The sequence below is a fragment of the Arachis ipaensis genome, chromosome B3, assembly GCF_059453495.1.
Source record: "Arachis ipaensis isolate K30076 ecotype BB chromosome B3, ASM5945349v1, whole genome shotgun sequence".
NCBI classification, from domain to species: domain Eukaryota; kingdom Viridiplantae; phylum Streptophyta; class Magnoliopsida; order Fabales; family Fabaceae; genus Arachis; species Arachis ipaensis.
The window spans coordinates 22,256,500-22,275,383 of record NC_142438.1 but is presented as its reverse complement, the minus strand read 5'-3'; the positions used below and the strand labels follow the sequence as shown (position 1 = coordinate 22,275,383).

The window sequence follows — 18,884 nt, the reverse complement described above, 5'->3', positions numbered from 1 at the left end:
CAAACAATAAATAAATGAAATAATGTTGAAAAATTGAAGTCTCTCTGACCTACTTTAATTTCTCCCTTTATAAACGACGAATTCTGATCGTGCTGAGTGATACTTTCTACCACGATCCAGTTTTTTCTTGTCTTCCATGTTAAATCTTCCACGTTTTTCTCTTTTACCTTGGCCACCAAGTAGTCATTCCCAAGTTCTTCCTTCAAAAAAAGTTCTTGTTTTTCACATGTCTCTTTTATTTCGACATATATAGTCTTTTCAACTTGAGTTCCATCTTATTGTCGACTAAGTCAATTGTCAAATTATATACGATGGTTGGTACTTGGTAGTTGGTACCACTACAATTATCAAACTTGGTGCTAACAAATTCTTTTTAGTGTTAGCCACAAAAATTGCTTTGGAAATATTTAGTCGCCAATAAAATATCTTGATTTTGTTAATGGCAAAGTACCTTAAAAATGTTTTAAAATATTTTGTAATGTGATAAAAGTATTCAAACGTAGCAAAATTTGTTTTTGGTATCATATAATGTTGAAAATGACAATATACTCACTTTACAAAAGTCACGCGAGTATTGTTATGTATTGCCTCAATGGTATCTGTTTCCAGAGACGATTTTTTTTACCTTTAAATACTATTATCAAATTTTTAAATATTTTTATTAACAGAAATAAAATATATTTTTGTCATTGATTAAATAATTATGACTAATAAATGATTGTATATATAAAATAAAATTTAAATTTTTAATATTTAATTAAATAGACAATAAACGGATCAGTTAACCAACTCAAATCCTTCAACTAAGTTGTTTTTATGTCAACTCTTTTTTCTAAAAGAGGGGAAGGAATGGTTGCGCCGTAATTTAGTAATCATCAATTAGTTATTACTACTAAGTAATTGTTACCGCTTTGTCCAGAAAGGCACAATGCAAATCACTGAAATCAGAGAGGAACGAATGACTTGCGACGTGTCCATTGCCTCGTTCTCTTTTTTCCCCACCATATACATAAGCAGTCAAACCCAACCCACAACAACACACACGCTTCACCAAAATTCATCTCTCTCTTTTTTTTTTCTCTCCTAATTTTCTTGCGAAAATCTATCTTAATTTTCTAGGCAGCCAAACACGCTTCTTCCCGAAGAACTCGCCCTCCCCAAGATGATGAAGAAATCCAGTCTCTTTGCAGCCTCCGTTGTCGCTGCGTCGGCCACCGCGGTTTCTGTTTCGTCCTCCACGCACGTCTCCATTCAGGTACTTCCTTTCGCTCTGTTCTGTTTCAAGTTCTGCTTCAAAACAACGGGGATCTAGCACATCTTACCGAAAAGTTTGAATCTTTAAGATTTTTTTATGTTACTGGGGTTGGAATTCTGATGCCGGTGCTTCCATTCTTGTCAGGATGGTGGGTCTCAGAGGGGACATGGAGGCTCTTCTTCTTCTCCAGAGGGTTCCGCTTCGACAGAGAAATTTGCTCCAAGATTCGACGGGTTGCGGTTCATTGAGACCCTAGTCACTGCTCACAGATGAAACCTTTGTTTTCTAGGGAACAAGGATTTTAAAGCTTCTTGCTCAATTATTGTACTACTATTTTCCTTTTGTTTACACCTTTTTGGCCCTGTTAATCGTTTTTATTTTGCGCGCTATATAGGAAAAAAGGATTTAACCATGGAAAATTTTTAACTTTTTTCTTTTCATTTTGTCGTAGGGTTAAAGATTGAGCGAGAGTGAGAAATTGTAATGTTGCGAGATTGTTTTGTTTCATGTTCTTTTTATTTGTACCCTTTTGTGTTACCTGAACTTATGATGTGCTTCTTGTGATTCTTCTGCATGAATTTTCCAACAAATAATAAAAAAAAAGTTTCTACCCTTTTGTGGCTTTTTAATTGTTCTTATTTGTGAATTTTTTTAAGGGAGAAAAAACTTTTTCGCGTGATATTCAATATTTTTTAATTTTATTGTTTGGTTGGTCCTTGTTTTGTTTTGGAGAAAGCATCAACGTGTAACATGTTGGAGCCTGTCACATGCACAGCTCATCAAAGAGGAGGATTGTACATGTTAGACGAGTTGATGACAGTGTCCACATGTTTGCATAAGAACAACTCATATGGAAAATTGGATCCTTATTTTGCTTGTGAAATTAGGGATTTGTAACATTGAAAAAAATGAGAGATGGATGATGAGGAAGAGGGTTAGGTGACTTGAAGAATAGCTGAAAAAGTTATATTTTGCAGTCTGTTAATGTGTTCTAAAAATATATATCGTTAGATTATTAATTGAAATTTTTATATAAGAAAGGATAAAATACTTGGATAAATTAAATGCAGCCAAAATATTACTTGTATCACCTAAATCAAAAGTGAGAGTAATTCGAATTACAAATTCTAGTAGTAATAATCGAATTAAGCTGAGCAGATTTATGCAAATTTGATGTATTTCATAGTAAATCGAATTAGGGTACGCAGATTAAGCAAAATATTTTTTTGCAAAAATAATTGAGTACGTGCTCACAGTGAAAATTATTTTCTATAATATTTTAAAAAAAAATAATATTTAAAGAATAATTAAATACGTACTCACAGTGAAATAATATTAAATATTATATTATTATGATTTTGTTTTAATTATTTAAATATTAAATGTTATAATTTAATATTTTTATTCTACTTAAATTATTATCATTAAGTTATGGACAAAAATAAATATTTAAATATAAAATTATTTATTATTATTATTAAATACTATAGAGGTGACTGGATTGTGATGTTTATTTCTACTTAAATGTAAATATAAGATAAGAGTTAAAGATTAATTTAGATTTTATTATCTCAAATTTAGTTTGAATTATTTGATCATATACTCAATTATCAAATATTCGTTAAGTTATAAAAATATTAATGAGTACAATAAAAATATTAATGAAAATTATAACAAATATTAATAAATAAATATTTTATTGTTCATATTAATATTTTTTATAATATAAAACTGTTCAGATAAAGTGTAAATTATAAAATGAAAGAATAAGGGTAAACATAATTAAAAAAAATACAAATATTATTGAGAACAGGTGCAAAGAAGTTCGTCTTTCTTTCTCACATGAACTTCACAAGTTCGCAATCTAATAGACAAAGATCATGAAACTTCTGGAAAAATTGAATACCCATATATAATATCTCTTTTTTTGCTTAAGAAAATAGCATAGTCTCCCCATACTCAATTAAGAGGTTGCGAATTTGAGTCTCCTATCTTTGGTAAAAATAAAATAAAATAAAATAAAATAAAATAAAATAAAATAAAATCTTTTATTTTATTTAAAAAAACTGTGTTGACAATAGACTCAAGAAACGAATAAAGTGAAAAAATAAATTGGGGGTAGTAATCTTTTATTAATTTATTCTTTATTTTTTTTAGTTCATACCTGATACTTGGTGTTAATTTGTGAAAATTTTTAAATGAAATTCTATTTTTTATGCAGATTAGATATGTAGATGTAGAGCATATATTCGTGATTCGATCCATAAAGAGTGCGGATCGGATCCTATCCGATCAATCTTCGGATCAGATTGTATCTGCAATTTTCGAATCAGATACAGATGATCTACGGATACAATTCGATTGATGAATAACGTTACTCTTTTAATTCAGTTAGTACGTGTATTCAAACTAAACAAAAAGAATTTAATAAAAATATATTTGGTTGATCTATTTTCAAAAAATGTACTTTTTAATATTTTAGAATATAAAATTATATTTTTATTAAATGTACGATTTTAGTTATATATTTTTTTATTAAGTTAACAATATATTTTTATACAATATTAAACATGAAATAAATTACTATCTTAAAATAATTAATTGCATTTATATGGATCTACCATTAAAAAATAAGACTAAAAAAACTAAAAGTTAATCTATTATTCACTATAACAATCCTAAATTTTCGAACTAAATTTATCATACTTTTATCGATTTTTTTACTGCTTCTAGCACTGTTTACTGTACTTAATTTTTTAGTTGAACTTGGAGACCCCATCTTATTTTTATACCTATATTAAAAATATATTATTTTTTATTAAAATAATTAATTAATAAAATTTTATTCAAAAAACTAACCATATTAAAAATTTTATATTTATCTTTCAAAAAAGATATTTATATAAATAAATAAAAGATCTGACAAGAACACCTGGTGACAAAGAGCGAAAGAATTGGCATGTTAAAAATATTAATGGTAGAAGAGGGAAGAAATAAAAAAAAATCAGCGTATAAAATTGATAGTATAAGAAGAAAGAGAAAAAATCAGCACATGAAATTGAGGGTGGAAAAATGAGAAAAAAAAAAATCGTACGCATGAAAAGAAGAGTTAGAGAGATTCAAATGTTAAACTCTAAATTAAAAATTATGTATTTTGAAGTGAAAATGTTTTCAAGAGTTATAACTCAAAATTTTGGAAATAAAAAAAGGGCATTTTTAATTTTGTTCTATTTTTTAAAAAATATTTTCGAAATGTTTAATCAATCATATTTTCATGCTTTATTTTTATTTTCATTAAAAATAAAAATAAAAATGCTCAAATCAATCAGCATTTTAGACGCTGACTTTTTTTAAGAGGGATAAAAAATCAAATAAAATATAGTATTCATTTTATAAAAATATATAAATATAAGAAATATATTTTAAAATAATTTTAAAAGACGAATTTGACATGTTTTACAAGTATATTTAGAAAAATAAATTCTTCCTTTTTTATAAGTATACATGTATAATTATGTTATGTGTACATTAAAATCAGTCATCAATATAAAATATATGTTAAAATATAAATACATATCAAAAATAAATTAACTATGTATAAATAGAAGTTTTGAGTACCTAAAATATCATAACTCCTTTAAAACTCATCTTGCCTTGATTCCTAGCTATCAAACAAGTCAAGACAAACTTGTTCAGCCAAGACTCGACTTGACTTGGGTTGCAAACTAACTATAAAACTTTAACCAAAAAATTTCTCTCTCTCACTTGAAAACCAAGTCTTCCAATTCCATGACTTGGCGATTACATAGTTGTTAACCGCACACATTTCTAAAAAAACATATGGAAAGAATTTTTAATAACTTTAAGCATTAAAGTATTGGAAACATTTCAAGTGCATCGGGGAGTACCGGTGCACCAATTATTTTAACCATTGATTTCAATTAATATATTATATATATTTTTTATAATTCAGATCAACAGTTAAAACAACTGGTGTATCGGTACTCCCGGTGCACTTGAAATGTTTCCTAAAGTATTTATAGGTACTCTTTGTCCCATCAGGATATGATGTGAACACTTTGAATTTTTTCAATATCAAAAGTTCATAATATCATTATTCACATAAAGTACCAGAGGTATTTATGTTGTAATATTAGGATTGTTTTTGAAAACTCAAAACTCAACTGCATATGTGTTCATACCTTTTGGTAAAGTTACAATCTATGAAGATTCGCAGATCCTAATCTGACAATATTAAAACCAAGCCAGAGGACAACCTGCAAAATATTCTAATGCTTAAGTCAGTAGTGTTTTAGATGACAGAGTGAACAGTTCGTTACCGGTTGAGTTTCTCTTTTTCCTTTATTATATCTCTTCGATGTAACTGTTATTAGGCATTTACTGCCTTTAATGTATGTGTTTGATGTCATAATTTAATAATTTCGTGAGTTAATAGCTTTATTAGTCTTAAAGACTTAGCTGTTAGCTAGTAACGTCGTTTTCTCATTTATTCATATTCTCGTTACGCCATTCTTGTGCTCCAATTCACGTTTGTTGACTTAACGACTTTGTCAAAAATATCCAAATTTAATAGACCAAACCCAAATAATTTTTTTCTTGGTTGCATTTATGAACCATCTCGGTAAATTTTTTAATGAACCATCTGGGGTCGTTCTCCCGACCTCCTTTGGTTGCATTATGGAGAAAGACTTTCATTTTTTGAGTTTGTGGACTCATATCTTATGACTGAGACCACCAAATCGGGGCTAGCCAAGATGGCCATTGGAGATATCTTGCCGTGAGTTCAAAAGATTGTTTTTGCTCACCTACCTTTGTTAGGGATAGTAAGATAAAAATTTTAAATCTCCATTCTGAATTTGCCGAGCTCATGAAGGAGGCCGAAACCCTCAACCAGTCTGTCACGAAGTATAAACATATTGTTGTGGATGGGTTATTCAATGCTGAGCATATGCTTGAGCAAGTAAAACTAGGGATGGCAACAGGTCCCATGGGGCGGGGCGGGCCCAATATCTGTCCCTGTCCCCGCCCCGTCCCCGCGACGGGTAACGAAGACCCCGTATCCGCCGGGGACCTGGGTTTTTGCGGATATCCGCGGATTTTTGTAAAAACTAATAAAAACTGAAAAATTGAAAAAAATTAGAAAAAATTAAAGATAATCTTCAATTGTCATTACAAACATAATATCCATAGTCTTTAAAGACTTAAATAGCAATAACAACAAACATAAACATCCAAACATATCCATAAACAACTAAATATTACATAAACATCCAACCATATCCATAAACAAAGTTCATCACGTCGTAAAAATATAATTCCACTATCTCAATCTTTCTTTCATCCCGTAATGGTAGTGATGGTAGATTCCGACCTACTTGAATCCTACATCGAAAAGAAATAAAAATTTATGAATCATAGGAATCATAGGAATCATAATCACTTAAGCATATCCATTTTCTAAAATTACATAAACACATAAAGTTGAGAATCAGCATCAAAAATATAAATCATAACAAATCTTTCAACATCAAAGTAAGTAATAAAAATTTATGAATCATAGGAATCAAAATCAACAATTTAATATCAAAAAATCAAAATCAAAGTGAAATAAACATTCCAAAATCATAGAAACCAGACTCAATAACTCAACTTTAAAAATATTCATTATACTTAACCTAACTCACAGAATTAATCATAGGAATCTGAATCAACAATTTAACATCAGAAATTAAAATCAAAGTAAAATTATAAAGATTCTAGAATCATAAAAACCAGACTCAATAACTCAACATAAAAAATATAAAGTTTACTTAAATGTGGAGTGAATTGAAATAATCCAAATCTGTCATTCAAATCAGACCCAATAGCTTTGAATCTAAAAATATCTACACTTTAAAAAGTTGAAAACAGAAGTAACAAGTTGCAGGGAGCAACAGTATGTAAGTGAAATTGATCAATAAACCAGCAATGCGGAGAAGGTACAGTACCTGGAAATACCAGCAACGCGGAGAAGAACCAGAACGCGAACGAACAACGGCCGGCGACCAACGCGAAGAGGCGTCCAAAACACGACCAGAACCAGAACCACGCCGACGAACACGCCTCCGCGGGAAGAAGCAACGACTTCAGAGTCGACGGTCTCCCTGGTGCGGTGTGCCGGTGTGCGTAACGTGATGGACTGGCGGTGAGGGGAATGAGATCCACAATGTGTCTGTGTGTGACTCGTGAGAGATTGAGATGTCGCGGTGAGGAAGACGGACTGAGGGGATGGGTGACGGACTGAGCGGGTGGGAGGCTGGGAGGTGGCTCGGTGGGTGGTTCAGACTTCAGAGGATGGGGTTGGAAGAGGGGTTAAGGGTTTATGGGTTTGTGAATTCACTGAATTGAAAAATGAAAACGGCTAGGGTTTCACTTTCTTCCATTATGTTATATATATATATATGGGCATTTTAGTCATTTTACATAGGCGGGAATTAAATGGGTCTCCACGGGGCGGGGACCACTATCCCCGCCCCCCGTCACGTTTATTATACGGGGCCCCATCTCCCTTCCCCGCGGGTAAAAATCTCTCCCCGTATTTGCCCCCCGGCGGGTAAATCCCCGCGGATACCCACCCCGCCGGAAGTTTTTGCCATCCCTAAGTAAAACTCTTAGCTCCAGACTTGGATGTCTCCAAAGTCAGTGCTTTTATGATTGTGCTTTTATTTTTTAACAGTTTTCCGATATTAGTATTAACTGCGCTTTATCACTGTTGTACCAGTAATGATATTGAATATATTTTAAATATTTGTGATGTCATTGCTCTGGCATTAACATTTATGCACATTAAATAGGCAATAATAACATTAATGTATGAAGTCAAGTTCAAATAAACATAGAATTTAAACCTCATTAAAAGCTAAGTGAATAGGAAAAGAGTGTTTTTACTCTGGTAACTTTCTAAGAACAATATCTTTTGAGGTTGATAGTATTCCATGTTCTCGAGAGCTCAGAATCATCTAAGTTGTCTAAATTGTACGCCCCTTTGTCCAGATTTTTTTTAACCTTAAAAGGGTCCTTTTCAAATGGGGTTAACTTTTCTTAAGATACTGAGGTACCGGTATCAGCTTGTTTAAGTACCAGATCTCCTGCTTGGTAGCTTATAGGTCTAACTTTGGTATTATATCTTTACAATCCGTTGCTTTAATGTTTGTTCAGCTAAATTGGTTGCTGACTTTACCTCATTAATAAAGTCAAGATCCTTACAGTGACTGAAACTCCCGAATAACAACCTCGGACTAGGCTCTCCGAATTTTCATTGGATTCTGGTCTTGGCTTCTCTTGAACTCGGGAGTCTAAGTCCACCAAAAATATTTTTAGCTTTATCCCTTAAGGTCAAACTTATTTTATTACACTTTATATTAGCTACCTGATCTCCACGAATAGTTGCTATACGACCTTCAGAAGTCAGGACTTCATCACAAAACTTTGTTGGTATAAACAACAGCTCTCCGATCTCCTCGAATAGTGGCTACATGACTTTTATGGTGTTGACGATCTTGGGGTTGAGGATTTCCCCGAATTTTTAGCCTTATTAGGTGACGAAGCTGGGTTTCTTCTTTTAGTCGAAATCACCTTCGAGACGTCTTCATCTCGCATATATTCCAAGGAGATCTGATGAATTTTCTTCATAAACTTCACATCTTTGAAAGTCAAGTGTCTCCTGAAATCACCTTCTAGCAAACCAGCAATGAGGCACAAGCACAGGACTTCACGATTTCGTGTGTTAACCTCTAGTAATGCCTTGTTAAAGCGATCCAAGTGATTTCGGATGCTCTCTCCCACCCTTTGCTCTATAACAAGTAATGAAATTAGGTGTTTAGCTTGAGTATTTCTTGTAGTAGAGTGTGCTAAGAATTTTATCTTGATATCAACAAAAGAGAAGTAGATGGATCCAGAAGGCAATATGTTCAATCAAGCCATTGTTAGTCCTGACAATGTTATTGGATTGCATCTCCTACTCCTTCAAGGTTCATCCTAACCTTAAAAGCATCAATGTACTCCTAAGGATCCGACTTGCTTTCACACTTGAGATCTGTTAGTTTATCAAAATGCTTAGGCAAGCAAACCTGGAGGACACAGAGAGCAAATGGAATTTGACCCATGATCACATGCTCCTGAGTATCCCTGTGCCTTTTAGGACTCAGACTCCTTTGTAGAGTCCATCTCCTTTTAGACTGGGCTTAACGGGAGTCAGTTCTTCCCTTTCTTTCAAGTTTGCGATGCCCTTCATCACATCAAGGCGAGTCCTTCCTATGTCCTGAGGTGAACAAAAATGTCGATGATCATCCTCCTAGTGTCGCACATAAGCCCTTTCAAGGGTCCTCCTTTCACAATTTTGATCATGACCTCTAATCGTACGACTTCAAGACCGAAATTGCCTCGATTGCGATCGCTCTTCCAATCGACGTTCTAACTCTTGCACTCTGTGGCTTATTTTTTGCATGACATGAATGTAGCCTTCTCCTAAACCAACAAAATGAAGAACTCCAGTGTTATGAACCTCGTGGTTGTCGAATCCTGGAGGAACTTGAAGTTCCTGATTGGTAGGTGAGGTGATATCAGCTTCATGTCTATCATTTGAATTTTGTCGTTCCTTGAAAGGAATGTTGGGTTAATTACTGATTATATTTTGTGATCAGCCATGGAACCAACAGCATAGGATCCCCATAGATGGCGCCAAATTTTTGTACCTTTTGGTAAGGTTACGAGCTAGGAAGATTCGGAGATCCTAATCTAACAACTTACGCCATTCTTGTCCAAAACAAGATGATAGACAACCAACAGTTTCAACAAGATGGACGTGCTGTATCTAATGTTTAGTTACATAATGACGAAGCAAGTATTCCAATTCCAAATTACAATACCTTCAGAGTTCATCTCGAACTGACCTAACTATCAAGTCTCAATGTAGGAATCTCTCCTTTGACTTGGAGACTAAACTCTCCAATCCCTTGATTTGACCGCTATCAATATGGCGTAGTTCCCAAACTAATAATCGCTTACGTATCATAATTCTTTTATTAGTTTTTTTATAAGTATTCCTGCATCGCCAAGTATATCATGTGAAGTATTTTTTGAATTTTCTTAATATTCAAACTAAAATATTGTTATTTTTATAAGGGCTTTTTTTTCCTACAGTATTTCCTAACTCGATAGGTCAAAGATTAATATGTCGCTAGCTAATAGATTGCTGCATGCATAAGGTGGATTTGAACTTTCAACACTTACTTAAACGGACTAATGAGCTAACCACTGGATCAACCTAACTTGGTTGACTTAAGAGTTTTTTAATAGTGAGAATTAGGAAAAATTATAAAATAGAGATTAAAGAAATCAAGATGACTTGAAAAAAAAAAATAATAATAAATCATCCTAGATCCAAAATGACTTGAATCAGCAATGAACGCTGTCACTTTAAATTTTAATTGATGATAAGAATTCAATGGCATAGTTCCTTTTCTGTTCAAGGCACTATGGAACAATCAGCATCCATAATATTCATTAATCACCACCACTATATAACACACACAAGATGATCTTATCATATAAGATTGAGGCTTTACGTTTCCCCTTGGCTTCCCAACAAGACAAGACATACACGTACATGAGGACACGTAAAAATTGCTCTTTCGGAAAAACTCTCAATTTCTTAACTTTTCAGGTGATAGTGATGTTCTACGCTTATACTCCACACTAATATAATATTCCTTTTCTTTTGATTAGGCAAATCGTGAATCCGGCTGCGTTCTTTTTGCTATTTAAAATTTTATGTTAAACTTTTTTCCTAAAGAAAAAATAAAAAAAGAAAACTTTGGCCAAACAGATCCGATTACTTCATCTTCTAAAAATTCATAGGTTTTGCATACTTTTTTGGCTTGATGGTTCAAAATCTTCTACAACTCTAATTAACCTGTGTCAGGTAAAATTATGGACAATTCACATATATAAAATGGTTTAAAACAAAATTTATCCAAATATCTTAATTAAAATCTGATTACTTTTATGTCTTATTTCGTATTTATGTAAATTGTGGAAGGTTGATAAGACCTAACAAATTTAAATAGTTTGTGAAAATGATTTACGAGGAGAATAAGCTTCAAGCTAATTTGTGGCGGCCTGGCAGGCTACAACGAACTAGCATAAAGCAGCATTAGAGTTTAGTGATGGGGGAGAAAGGTGGTTCATATTCAATTTTTAAAAATGTTGAATAACACACAACTCCCATTAACTATACAATAATATCAACAAGGTCTCCTTCCACTAAATGAGTCAATTACATAAATTAAACAATATTTTTGTGCTCTATTATGTATCATATTTATAATAAAATTGTTAACATTTATATTTTTTTTGACTACTTTAATAAGACTTTAATAAGACTATAAAAGAATAAAAAAAATAAAAAATGTTATACTTTATATTTTTTATTAAAAATTTATTAAAGTAAAGCTAAAGCTAAATAATAGACAATATTGTCTATGAAAGATAAGATAACAAATAAAGATAAAATAACGAATAAAGATAAGATAAGAACAATAAAAACTAAAATTGTGGTGGAATTTATGTATTATGTTGGGCTGAATTTATGATCTGGTGTGAGACTTCTTTGTTGTTATCATGGACTAATGTGAACTAATGTAGAAGAGTGGTTTAATATGCTCCCGCAAAGTGGTGGATGAAAGATATCAATAATCCACAACTTGGATAAGTTCTGATGAAATGGTTAGGGAAGATGTGTACGGTACGGTGACGCGGAAGAACATGAGTGCGGCTCAGTGACACAGAGGAAGAGAGCGGCGCGGCGGAGCTAGGGCTATCGGCGGTAGAAACAAAGCAAGCAGTGATCTTCAGAGAGCGTATGCGACGCAGAGGAAGATAAGGGAAGAGAGAGGCGCGACAGAGCTGCTGGAAGGAAGCGCAGGCAGAGTTGTCGGAAGGAAGCGCAGACGGAACTGCCAGAAAGAAGCGTAGACGAAATTGCTAGAAGGAAGCGAAAAATATATGATTTTTCCATGAGTAAATAAGTAGCTGATTACAAAAATGTTTAATTTATTAGACTTAGAAAGACACAAGACGGAGATGATAGACTAATCGGTGAGGTGAAAAAAAGCATCAAAACACTGACAAAAGAAAAGAAAAAAATGACAGAGAAGAAGAGTACTTATGAAGAAGAATATGGTCCTCTCACCGGAACCAAAATAAGTTTTCCTCTTCAAAGAAGATATCATCACTCTGATACCATAATAAAACTATGAAAGAATAAGAAAAGATGAAAAATGTTGTACTTTGTATTTCTTGTTTGAAAAATTATAAAGGTAAAGCTAAATATATAGACAACATTGTCTATGAAAGATAAGATAATAAAAATAGATAAGATAATGAATAAAGATAAGATAACAAATAAAGATAAGATAAGAACAATAAAAGCTAAAATTGTGGCAGTATTTATGTATTCTGTTGAGTTGAATTTATGGGTTGGTTTAAGATTTCTTTGTTGTTGTTGGGCTAATGTGGACTAATAGAAGAGTGGTTTAATACACCTCATGTATATGGTTTTTTTAGGAATTTCTCTACCTTTCACTACCTGTTCACCTTTCATCTCATTCATCCTCTTAACTATGTACTCTACTAGTTTTTTTTCCTCACATTTTCAAACCATCTGAGTCGAGATTCTACCATTTTTTCTCTTATAGGTGCTACGCCAACTTTCTCTCTTATATCTTCATTCTTTATTTGTTTATACATGTATGACCGCTCATTCATCTCAAGATCCTCAGCTCTACCCGATTTAACTTATATTCATTTTCATCCTTTGCCGTGCAACACACTGTTTCATATAACATAGCCGATCTAAGTGCAATAATTTTTTTTTTTAATTTTAAAGATACATTTTTTGTCCATATAAAATCAGACGGACTCTATCCTTTAACCAGCCAACTTTGTATCTAATGTTTTATATTTTCCTAAATTTCTCTGGTACCTTGTATGATACACTTAAGATATTTAAAATACTTTATTTGCGGTAAGATGGTTTTTCTAATTTTCATTTAAGTACTATCGTTTTTTCTCGCCTACCAAACTTACATTCCATAAATATCGTTTTATCGTGATTTATGCTCAAATCGTAGCCTTTTAAAATTCCTCTTCACAATTTTAATTCCTGATTTAAATCTTTCATTATTTTTTTCATAGGAACGATGTCATTGGCAAAAAAATTTACCATGACATTAGTTCCTAAATATGCTAAGAAAATACTTTTAAAACTAATATAAAGAGATATGAATTTATAGATGATCTTTCGTCCAATTCTATACCAATAAAAAAATTTTCTATTCTCATTAACTATATTGTATTTTAAAAAATTTTGAAATATTGTATTTTAGTATTGATAAAAATTTTAAAGTATTGTATTTTATCAGAATATTCCTATTAATTATACTATACTTTTAAAAATGTTGGGGAATTGTATGTATTTGATCATTAATAAAAATTTAAAAATATTATTTAAAGATGTTTGTATATAAGTACATACATGCATAAAATGAAAATATATTTAACTATCTATCATAAAAAGATAGTTTAAAAAAAAAAAATACCATTTTAACATTCAAATTGGATAATAAAAAAATGATATTTAAATCAAAATGTCATTTCTTTCCTAATTCATTTTGAATTTTTCTAATTATTTTTTATGATAGATAGTTAAATGCATTTTCATGTTATGCATTTCCGAAATGTATTATGCATATACACAAATAATAATTTGATAGTCACAAAAAAAATAATTTGATTATAAATTTTTATTTTTTATTTTAGAAAAGTATATGGAACTAAGAAGTGATAAGCTAAAAAATAAACAATTTAACTAATTTATAATTATATTTAATTAATTTTATTTGTTTTTAATTTATAATATTTAATATTAATTACTTTTCACCCCAAATTAAATTTCTGAATAATACGTTAGAAAAATAGAAGCGGGAATCACGGAACTTCCAACAATCTCGATTTTTAGTATATAAAAAAATTTATAAAATATATAAAAGAACATCCATTTAGTATGAAAAAGAAACATTCTGATACTTAATAGAAGAAATATCCTAATGCCTAACATAAGCACCATTCACGTAGAGATTTTGAATTCACCCAAAGACATTTGATTCTAGCATTGTTGTTTATTTTTTATTTACCACTCAATTTTTGATTGTCACTAATAAGTAATAACTGCCGTGGTCCCTACCATTGACAACGGCAGACCACCACCAGACCTCTACCACATTTTTTTCCTAAACTCTTCTCTTTTTTATATCAGGATAAAAATAAAATTTTACATTTTTAGCATATCAAATTATTTCAATTTCAATAAAATTTTATTAAAATAAATGAATTTGAATTTAATTTTAATTACATGAGATTTTTAAATCATTTTAAGTTTTTTTTTTTTTTATCTATTCTAAACAGAGTTTGAAATCAGTTTCATTTTCGTGTTGTTCCAAATACATGCACCCCGTCCAACTCGAAATTGAATAAGAAAGCTCCGAAGGATGATGTCTTTTCGAAGACATGACTAGCATGAAAGTTGGAATGGTCATGGCTATGAACTAGGAAGTGCTAACTTCCTTATAGAATCAAACAAACAAGTTGGTTAAGGTTTCGAGTTTCGACAAAGTCAAAATAGGACAACTTGCCCGGCAAAAGATGCTTAATTCAATGGCCAACATGTGATGATCCTCTTTGAAAACGAATGCCAAGTGAAGTAGACATGATAATATGATGATGATGCCATGATGGCTCAATAAGTTATCCAAAAGCTATTGTCCCCAACTATTTATCTCCATTAATTGAATTAATTTTTTAAAAGATATGTACCAATAAATAAATAATCTAAAATAATGATAAAGGGGTGCCCTTTCGAAGAACCAATCACAAGTTAGTTTGTCATTTGAGAAAGGAAAAGTATAGGATACTAACATATTATCTGTCAACTTATTGTCAATAATAATTAATTATTATATTTTAAACACATATATAAAGAGACACATCCAAAAAATATATTTATAAAGATATTTCTATTGAACACAGTCATACAAAAGATATTTTTATTAGACACATCCACAAAGATACTTCTATTAAATACAATTATAAATAAGAATTGGCAAAAATTGGCAGAAATATTGTTAGTAACGTAGCGGGATTATTTGAGAAATAGATAGGATCGGTGTCAGAACTCAGAAGTGCTATTCTAAATTTAGACGTAAAAAACTAAAAATATATCAAACCTTTTAATGTTTGACTATAACAAAATATTTTCTGTGGCTTTAGAGAAAATTCAATTATATCACAGGTGGAGAAGAATGCTTCAACTTATGTATATCACGTAACACTAACATTCTTATATTGACAAATTCAATTAAGACGTGCACTTGAACGTGCGAAACAAATACACTTTTTCCTCCCCTCATAACGTTTATAATTTTTTATTCAATGAATATGTTTCTATCATATAAAATACAAGCAGAGTAATACTACAATGAAGAGTGTTTTTTTATGAAAAAAGATTCTATTTATAATAAAAAATATTAAAAAATAAATATATTATGTAATTCAATACATATTCTCTTAGAAAATTTAGTTACATTTTTTATTTTTCATTCAAGTGTTCACTTTATCAAAGAAATTTCTCCAATTTATTTATGATTTGGTTATTTTAATTTGTGAGCTTTAGTCATCATCGAATTAAATCTTCTTAAATTGGTCCAGACATAAAATAAAATAAATAAATAATAAATATAATGTTAGGGTGACGTTAGAAGATAAACATGAGAGTGATGAGAAACATATTTGAGACCACTAAATTTTCTAAGTGGCAAACCCCACTCTTTCAACTTGCATCTTAATTATATCCTCTATGTTAAATCAGCAATTGACAAATCATAGCCCCCACCTTATTAGATCATCTTCAACTTCAAAAGGGTGATGTAACTCATAGCCCAATCAAATGTTGATACAAATATGCTACAATAATGGTATAAAATCAGTTTTTCCACTTTCAAATAATGGTCCCTTGGTCCTTGATATAGTAACAGAATTTCCATATGATTTTAAAAGAGTTGGCTACATACTCTCCATGATTCAGTAATATTTTTTTCATTTTCAAATTGTGTTGTGAAGATCGTTGTATCAACAACCAGATTTTGTTTAAATAAGTAACAATTTATATGGATCAAAACGATGATCCAAACTCCAAAGTGATTTATCAAAATTCAGACTAAGTCATTAAGATATCAGCGTTACATAGATAATAATATATGACTATGAACACAGTTTATAACTTTGTATGACAAGAAAAATGAAGCAAACTGAAAAATTTTGCCAACGAAACAAAATCATTTGCATAATCTTGGTACAATGTATAATACATCTTTGTATATAACCTAAAACACTTTGTCTCACTGCATAACATTAGTTACACGGATCAAACAATGCCACAATAATTTATCATAAATAATTGTCAAGTCATTGACCTATCACATCTGCAGCACGCGTCTTTACATATTTTAAAATAGAGTATCACGAACGTTACAGAATGATAAAGCAATCTTGTTCCGAAAATTATGAGCTCAAAATAGTGATTGCTATAATAGTTATACAAAACTTGACCCAATTGACATAAGAGAGAGCCTTCAGAAAAGTTGGAACAAAAGACCAATGAAACCAAGTACGGCCAATAACAACATAGAGTCATAAGGAGCAGCAAGATGAGCAGAGTTAGAAACAGAGGAACTGTTATTGGATGTTGTTTTGACATTGGTGCAATCAAGGCCTTCATTGCCTTCTTTGCACTCATTAGCAAAGAGGCCAGGAGGGTACTTTCCATAGATGTTTATGTAACTGAACATGACTGTGGCACAATCAGTTGCCATATCATTGATTTCATTGATGAAAGGGCATGCAAATTGCTTGAATGCTTCACAGCAAACCTTTTGTGGGTATTGTGGTCCCTTGCATTGGCTTGTTAGGATTGTGTAGTTCTGATTCTCAAAGTCAACTCCACAAGCTGCACATTATAGGACATAAAAAGTACATTTATCAGTGGATTCAGCCTGAGAAATGCTTTGTGTACTTATTCTATCTTATAGACGGAAGACCCCTTAGAAGGACGGAGTGAAAATACCCTAACAAAATTATGACATCTCTAAGTGATTTTATTACTCAGGAGAAGTATTATTTTAGTTCTTAATATTTGGATCAAATTCTAATTTAATGAAATGAGTAAGGTAAAAGTTAACAATATTAATAGTTAAGTCATATATTAGTCTGTATTAGAAAAATATAACCAAAATCTTTTTGTAACGATTCGTCTTTTAGTTTTCTTTCTTGTACAAAACTCCAAATTCTATTAATCAATCATCAATACTCTAGGATCAAAGAAAAATATTTTATATTGGTGATCATTGGTGACTGATTTTACTGAAAGTTATTGACTTTTCAACATGTTAAATATTCATGTCAAATTTAACGGTGAAACAACATTAAACCTATTTTATTTGAAATTTTTTGGAGTTGAAATAAAACTATTAAGGATTAAGTTAGAAGACTAAAATAGTATTTTATCATGTTACTTATTAGAGAATCATAATGCAACAAACTTGTCACCAATTGGCATGATCAAGGCCAATACATTCAATTCCTAAAAAATCAGTTTGATTTCAGGTACTTTGTAACTTTACACTACCTACATTTGATTGAAAGAAAGTCAATTGAAGAAGCATACCTATTTTAGCTAAGACATCTAGATTAATGGTACCATTGGATTAAATTACTTGCACATAAAAGATTACCTAATCTGGTTGAGTTACAAATAATCCGAAAATTTTAAAGTAATCTACATTATGTTCCAAGTGGTAATTTATCATTTCGATTATCACCTAAGTTATAACATTATAAAGATGTTTCAAATTCCAGCGTAATTATATTCTGAATTACCACTAATCAAAATAGGTAATGCAAAATGTAATGTTACCTTTCTTAGCCTGTAGCAGGGAACGGGAGGTGGATGCCCCAGACTCAAATATATCATCTGTCTTAAAACAAAATTCAATTATATTAACAAATATATAATAACAATGTGTAATTATGATAATGTGACAGTTCGTATGATTGGAAAAATAAAATAATACAAAAACATGTGAAGATGGAAAATGTACTTGAAAGGAATGGGGAGGCAGTGGCCAATGTGGATATAAGGAAGAAATAGAGAATGGAAGAGAACAATGTCTTTGAACTCATTATCTCTTTCATTCTTACCCCTCTTTCTTATTTTGTTTTATTTTTCCCCCTTTCTCTTTGATGGATCTGCTTCTTTTGTTTTTTGTTTTTTTTTTGTTTTTTTTTGTTTTTTTTTGTTTTTTTCTGGTTTGGAGAGAGAGAGAGAGATCGAAGGAATTGCGGTGTGAATGAATGGTGTTTTCATTGTAGCTGAGTTGCAATGGTTCTTCTCCCTGCGTTGTCGTTGCCTTTGGCATTTTTATTTTTGGTGCATAATGGCTTTGGTACTGGGCAGTTA

The 18,884-nt window shown here is 31.2% G+C and overlaps 2 protein-coding genes across 2 annotated transcripts; one reads left to right on the top strand and one right to left on the bottom strand.

The window, feature by feature from the left end:
* The first annotated feature begins 1,020 nt into the window (after nt 1-1,020).
* LOC107629864 (uncharacterized) lies at nt 1,021-1,762 on the top strand. The gene is made up of 2 exons (XM_088510079.1): nt 1,021-1,255; nt 1,400-1,762. Exons 1-2 carry the CDS (start codon nt 1,163-1,165, stop codon nt 1,526-1,528), a joined length of 222 nt encoding a protein of 73 aa, XP_088366205.1. The 5' UTR covers nt 1,021-1,162; the 3' UTR covers nt 1,529-1,762.
* A 14,980-nt stretch (nt 1,763-16,742) lies between these two features.
* On the bottom strand, nt 16,743-18,619 carry LOC107634244 (GPI-anchored protein LLG3). The gene is made up of 3 exons (XM_016337797.3): nt 18,526-18,619; nt 18,342-18,398; nt 16,743-17,375 (listed from the first exon to the last, which is right to left on the bottom strand). The coding sequence occupies exons 1-3, from the start codon at nt 18,617-18,619 to the stop codon at nt 17,002-17,004; spliced, it is 525 nt and encodes a 174-aa protein (XP_016193283.1). The 3' UTR covers nt 16,743-17,001.
* Nucleotides 18,620-18,884: the final 265 nt, after the last annotated feature.

Coding starts and splice junctions, on each gene's coding strand:
- LOC107634244 (XM_016337797.3), bottom strand. CDS start 18,619: ATGAAAGAGATAATGAGTTCAAAGACATTGTTCTCTTCCATTCTCTAT. Junction 18,399..18,525: donor TGCCTCCCCATTCCTTTCAA/GTACATTTTCCA, acceptor GTTTTAAGACAG/ATGATATATTTGAGTCTGGG. Junction 17,376..18,341: donor CCTGCTACAGGCTAAGAAAG/GTAACATTACAT, acceptor TATAATGTGCAG/CTTGTGGAGTTGACTTTGAG.
- LOC107629864 (XM_088510079.1), top strand. CDS start 1,163: ATGATGAAGAAATCCAGTCTCTTTGCAGCCTCCGTTGTCGCTGCGTCG. Junction 1,256..1,399: donor CCACGCACGTCTCCATTCAG/GTACTTCCTTTC, acceptor CATTCTTGTCAG/GATGGTGGGTCTCAGAGGGG.